The sequence below is a fragment of the Polyodon spathula genome, chromosome 8 (assembly GCF_017654505.1).
Source record: "Polyodon spathula isolate WHYD16114869_AA chromosome 8, ASM1765450v1, whole genome shotgun sequence".
In the NCBI taxonomy this organism is placed as follows: domain Eukaryota; kingdom Metazoa; phylum Chordata; class Actinopteri; order Acipenseriformes; family Polyodontidae; genus Polyodon; species Polyodon spathula.
Window position 1 is genome coordinate 15,658,615 of NC_054541.1, and position 6,000 is coordinate 15,664,614.

The 6,000-nt window shown below is 37.9% G+C and overlaps 1 protein-coding gene across 5 annotated transcripts in view; it reads right to left on the reverse strand.

The window, feature by feature from the left end:
• The window catches only part of LOC121319509 (transcription factor ETV6-like), a 34,710-nt gene extending 29,338 nt beyond the window's left edge, over positions 1–5,372 (reverse strand). For 2 of the 5 annotated variants that reach the window (XM_041257006.1, XM_041257005.1), the window contains exon 1: positions 4,999–5,368. Coding sequence is in view for 3 of the 5 variants with exons in the window: in XM_041257004.1 (XP_041112938.1) it covers positions 4,999–5,124 (126 nt within the window). In the remaining 2 variants the exon portion in view is untranslated. Of the gene's footprint in view, positions 1–4,998 lie in introns of all 5 variants that reach the window. The other 3 variants (XM_041257004.1, XM_041257003.1, XM_041257002.1) reach the window with 3 other exon arrangements.
• Positions 5,373–6,000: the final 628 nt, after the last annotated feature.

The following is a 6,000-nucleotide window of genomic DNA, read 5'->3' on the forward strand; positions in this document are numbered from 1 at the left end:
TTTGACTAGATGATAATAAAACTTCTAAAAGGTGTTGCCCTTGTTATCTTGCAGTTCATTCTCGTAAGAATTCACAACTTCTAGGCATCTTACAAGCAAACACAGCAACTCCAGAAAAAGGCAGGCAAACCGGTCGAACGCGGACAGCTGAAAACCACAATGGAGTCAGTTTATTACTCACCTTACTGTATTTAAAATGATCAGTTTCCTTTACTCAAACAGATGCTTTTCATTATTATTAATAACAATAATAATAATAAATTATTTTTTATTAATAACTTGAAATCGCCTAAATAAAACAAAAACAGTCACATGCCGTGTAGGCACAATTCGTGATATAAAGCAGGTCATGATATAAAACGAGTTTCACATTACAACAGCATATTACGAGTACAAGAGATAAAAGAAAACAGTGAATTAAAGAGCAGTGTTTTAATACTGTACATTTAGTCATTCTTCACATTTACACAAATGCATATACTTTACTACAGAACACATACATTTTGTATAATTTACTGGAACTAAACAGCTTGTGTCATTACCTAGAAAAGGCACGAATTGTCGACTGATGACAGCTGTCAATACTTGGTGTTATTTTTGTGTGCATTTGTATAAGACTGTTAAAATTTGGTGCCGTTGGTGTTTTGTAACTGAACTGCACCCCACGCAACATCTGACAGGCTGCACAAAATGTCAGTTTATCAGCCGAGATGATTACTGGTTGTTAGTTGTGTCGGAAATGAATTATATCCTGAAGTAACCTTGCAAAGCCCGGCCACGCAGGATTAGACATGCTGCACAAAACACAATAATAAGCGGGTTTGTGAGATGATATTAAGAGAGATAATTTCTCAAAGAACCTATGGTGCATGGCGAGTGGTTTTTGCAAATCGTGATAATAAACGGGGTATGATATTATGCAAGGTGATACAGAAAGGGTTAATCTGTATTTTGTATTAGTATGCTAGTTCTTGGTTTTATTTCTAGTGGAAACTTTGCACTGGAGCAAATGCTGTTCTGGTTTTGAATGGATTTGAATGATTGAATGAATGAATGAATCTGCTTTGCTTAGTGTTTAATACTGAGAACCCCCAAACTTGCTGTATACTGCTTCAGTGTAATGGGACTGAAATACAAATCCTATCGTTTGTTTGTAATGGGTAGATTGCTGTGTGTGCAATTATTATGACAGCCCCACAATAGTAGGGCAGTGTAAATTTATATTTTGTATTGTATCTTATTGTATTTTATAGAGGGCATGGGCAGTACTGTACATCTGTTTATGTAAAAATGTTCAAGAAAAAATGCATATATAAAAAAATATGTATATACTTAAAACATGATGAAAAATTACAAAAAATAAATTCTCACAGGGCTCTATTTATACGCCATACTTAAGAGATGAGTACTGATTAGTTGTAGTGATTGTGAGAGTAAAATGATTAGAAATGGAACCAGCATTACAGATTTGTGCGCTAGTTTTTACCCTAGTTTAAGTCTGTACTTCATAGAAGTTTATTTGTAGCTTTTACTGTTGTTGTGAACTATCTGGCTGTCAGTGTGCGGTTCTGTCTCGATGGCAGCACACTGTGTTTATTCATTTTTAGAAAGGGAAATGGCGGTGCAATGTGATGGCACTTTTATAATGTGACAGTGTAGGTGCTGAGAAACTCAGGAAAGAGCAGAAATGCAGCACTCCGATTGGCTGAAACACTTTACAGCATGGCGATGCAAGAGTCGTTATCAGGACGAGAAGGGGCATTGGTGTAGTTCAATTGTGTGCACCATGTGAAAGATTTCTGGGGGCACTCCTGGATACCCACTTTGCTACAGCACTTGTTATAGTAGTGCTGAGCTTGACTCATGGGTTTGCAGCGATCCTGTATTTTTAAAAGAGTCTCGAGGAGGAGTGGTGTGTTAATTAAGCTATACTATGGCACAAAGGGCGTGCGTCGTTGTGGGTGACCAGGTTAAAGAAAGTCCTGAGATATCTCCACGGCTCTGAGGAGATGATATAGCGGCTATGTCATAGCCCACGGAATGAATGAGAGGTTCTTGCCATTAGTGGAAACTACACATGCAACTTTGTACAATACCATGTATTATGTAAGGGAGTTTCTCTATTCATCGGTACACAATGAATCGTTGCACCCCTATTGCAGATATAATTTGTAACCCCTGGAGGCAGGGGAGTGTTGCAGGGGGGACAGGTTGATTGTTACACTCTGGTGTACCAATGTTCCCCTAATATTTGGCAGAATCTGCCACTGAATGAAAGTGTCACAGAACAGAGCACCCTGCACAGTTAATAAGAAACACACTGTGTTACCTTTGCTGTGTCCCATGCTGTCTGTGTTGTATTTTATACATATTTCCACATTTTACTGTATTTATTAATTTTCACACATCCTGGGTAATAACTCAATAGGAGATCACAAGGAGAAAATATACACAAGGAATTGCTACACCCCTAATGTTGATGGCTGTAACTGCACCCGGGCCCAGCCACAAACTCATTTCTGAGCCCATCTTAATGACTAAACATAAAAAATAATAGGCACTGTCTAATCTAATGGGATTAGAAAAATAAATTGTAACAAGGTACTATTGGCACACTGTCAATCAAAACACAAATTCGCAAATCTGAGCCAACAGACTGTCTGTCTTGGGGTGGGATGCAGAGCGAGCCCTCTGGCAACAGGTCAGTGATGTCATGGTCATGTGAATGCTCTGCTGGCAGATATGATACAACAGATGGTAAAAACTCAGTATTTACAAAAATTACATACTTTTGGGATATTAAATTTGTTAAGTATGTTCATAGAATGTTTTTTGTTTTGCTGAATTTCTATTATGGGCTAGGTTTTGAGATGCAGATGTGTGTGTTTTTTTTTTTATAGAAATGTTTTCATATGAACTTTTGTACTTGACAACATTAACTTAGAAATCCAATTGATGCCTATGATAAATACGTTTTTGTGACTAATTTGAAGCTATTAGTATGTTTCACTATTAACTAAATCGAGTTAATGAAATTGATTAATCTTGTTACATGCGGTAGTCCAGCATATTTTCCAGTTTCATACAACACACATGACCCTAAACCTACCAAGTCTCATTACAGAACAGCGGTCGTTTTACCCTGAACACCCATCCTTACCAGGGCACAGCAGCATTTCGATGCTTCATTAAGCACTCACTCTTAAGTGTTTGAAACGTGGTTCCAGGAGACCTAGTTTAACACAGCCTTGCTGTATCAAACACCAAGTCTCCCCTGGTGTGCCACGCAGTGACCTGAAATCTTGTCTCCTGAAACCATTGCAAGCCACTTTGTGTTCTCTCATCTTTAGACTAAGCTGAACTGTACCAGATAGTCCAGAACAAATCTAAGAGACAGAGCTTAACAAGTGACATTTATTAAAGGTACATGCCCTAAATGGGTTTTAAAGGGATTATTACACAGTGGTAAAAGTTTTGTTGACCCTGATATACCTTTTCTCCATGTTTGATAACATTTGTATCATTTGAACTCTTGTGTCAAGGGCTTTGCAAAATTAATCATCCTAAAAGCAACTGCGGTTCTACTTGGGAAAGAACTCTGTGTTTCCAGCAAAAACAGCATAGGGGACCCTAATCGACTAACATGGAGCAGAGGGCTGTATTGTCTAGTACCTTTTAGTTTAAAAACAAAGACTATGAAACGAAGACTTCTACTACACAATGATAAAGGCAGTCATGAAAAACATAAACGCATCTGTACTGTTCAGTGAATTAAAACGAAACTGAAATCGGACCAAGGGAATTGATTGGACTGTTTTCAGTTAAAAAAAATAAACAAATAAGGCCTAGTAATTCGTATGAAAATGGCTATTTTATTTCCTAATTTTGGCATACCAACTGTAACTGTAGAAACATCGCTTTTTCTTGCGCAAATATATACATACATACATACACACACACATAGTCTCTACAATCTAATTGTTTTCGTTTAACTTCATGAACAAACAAACAAACAAACAAAAAACACATGCATAGGCGGGTCATTTCTAAGCGTGATGTATTCTCCTATAAAATCAAGGGCCCGCTTTTGTTATCGACTGAAATAACAAGTAGTCTGAAAAATCGATGCATTACAAAAACCATACAAATGTCTAACAACGCATTTTGTCAAAATAAATTGATTTGCTTGCCCAAACATGGACAAGTACGATTCTTTCTAGTAATATAAATAAATAACTTATTTGGTTTTAATTTACAGAATACGATGAAACACATGTGACTGTTTACAGGTGTTAAGCAGATTGCTGTATCCCGGCATGATTCCATGCCTGTGCAGATGCAGTTTTTCAAAGCTGGACGCGGATGCGCGATATTCACGTGCCAGAGTCCCGCTGTGTTCTCAAGCACTGCCACGGAGTTCAGCTGCAGTTTGCAACAAATATTGAAAACAAGACCAAACTAATTCTGTAGCAATATATAAGACCACCGATTTTCTACAGTACGCTCAGTCTCCTGCGTTGCTCTATACACGAACCCTTGATTAAAAGTAAACGTATATAACTGTATTTCTTTTAAAACACATTTTAATTTTATTGCATGTAAATACTGTTCACAAACATCAGGCGTTTTTACAGCTATTTTGATCTACGCAGGCGTCAAACCTAAAGGGATACAGAATTCTATGGGAAAAGAGAAATCTGCGTAACACCGGAGTTCAAATCAAACTCGACTGCGGTTGCCAAATACACCCGAACAAACTCTGAACTAAACCAATCGTGCGCAAATTCTTAAGTCAAGGTAAAAATGTAACCGTATTTGTTTTCAACCATGCTACTCGTCCAGCTTTGTGTACATTATTACTTAAGTCTCCAAACCTGCAACAGGTGACAATTACAAATAATTAGCAACATCACGTCAGCGGGAATATTCAAGTGTCTATCCGCAGCAGAAAACGTATAAAAAAAGAAAAAGTGAATCGGGTTTAGGACCCGTCAATACCTTTATTGTAAGCTGGAGATGACTTTCAGACATGTCTCTTAACGCAGTTTCAGTAAGTTCTCCGGTTTTATTTTCTCCCACTTTCTTCCTTTCCTTTTTTCCCTTTGAAATGTACCAGAAAAGCATTTACTGCCGTCTTTCCGTGGCAGTAACGTTACTGCTTGCAGAATCACGTATAAACACGGGTGCCACTACGTTTTGTTTGTTTGCTTCTTTGCAATGTGGAGCAGCATCGTGAATACGCTGTTTCCCTGTCTTAATGTGTTTCATTTGCGATCTGTTGCTTGCAGTGTCTTCCAGGAAGACACACAAACTGAGCGGTTCGCTCGCTGAATTGGTAGAAGTGCTGAGTTGACGTGTATTCCCAGCACTGTACACTCTCTTAAAGGGGAAAGCTATCCAGGAAATGACCTCTCGAGTTACAGCCAGGCTGGGGGAAATGAGGAACTGAAGAGCACTTTAAACTGACACGCGAGTCCCTTTTCACACACCGGCGACGGTTTAAAAAAAAAACAATCAGCACCATGAAATGCAAATCTATCAGTCAACGTTGTTTGCGCTCTGTTCAATTGGTAGGCTTTGGTTCTCAGGAGACGTGCATTTGTCAACTTCTCATAAAGGGAAGCAGCATTTTACACACCCCCACACACACCCATGGAACAAATAAATGTTGCTCGGAAACAAAATGAACAAGAGTTTGTCTTCGAACTGGGAACTTTGGAAACTCTGGGAATGCACATTCTATTCTAATAATCATGACCATCCACAGAATATTTCTATAATATAATTATTTCTTGAATAATAACACGTTTACTGCACTGTGTATACTATTCTTTTCAACAGCTGAAGAAGGGCCTTTTACCGAAGCGTCCAAAAATAAACATTTTTTAAAATGCTTTTAAACCTTTTGTGTACAATTTTTCAAAAAACCTCTTCTTTCATATGCCTTCAATTTTGTACACTTATATTCAAACGTTGATTCAAACAATGCATTTTTATCTT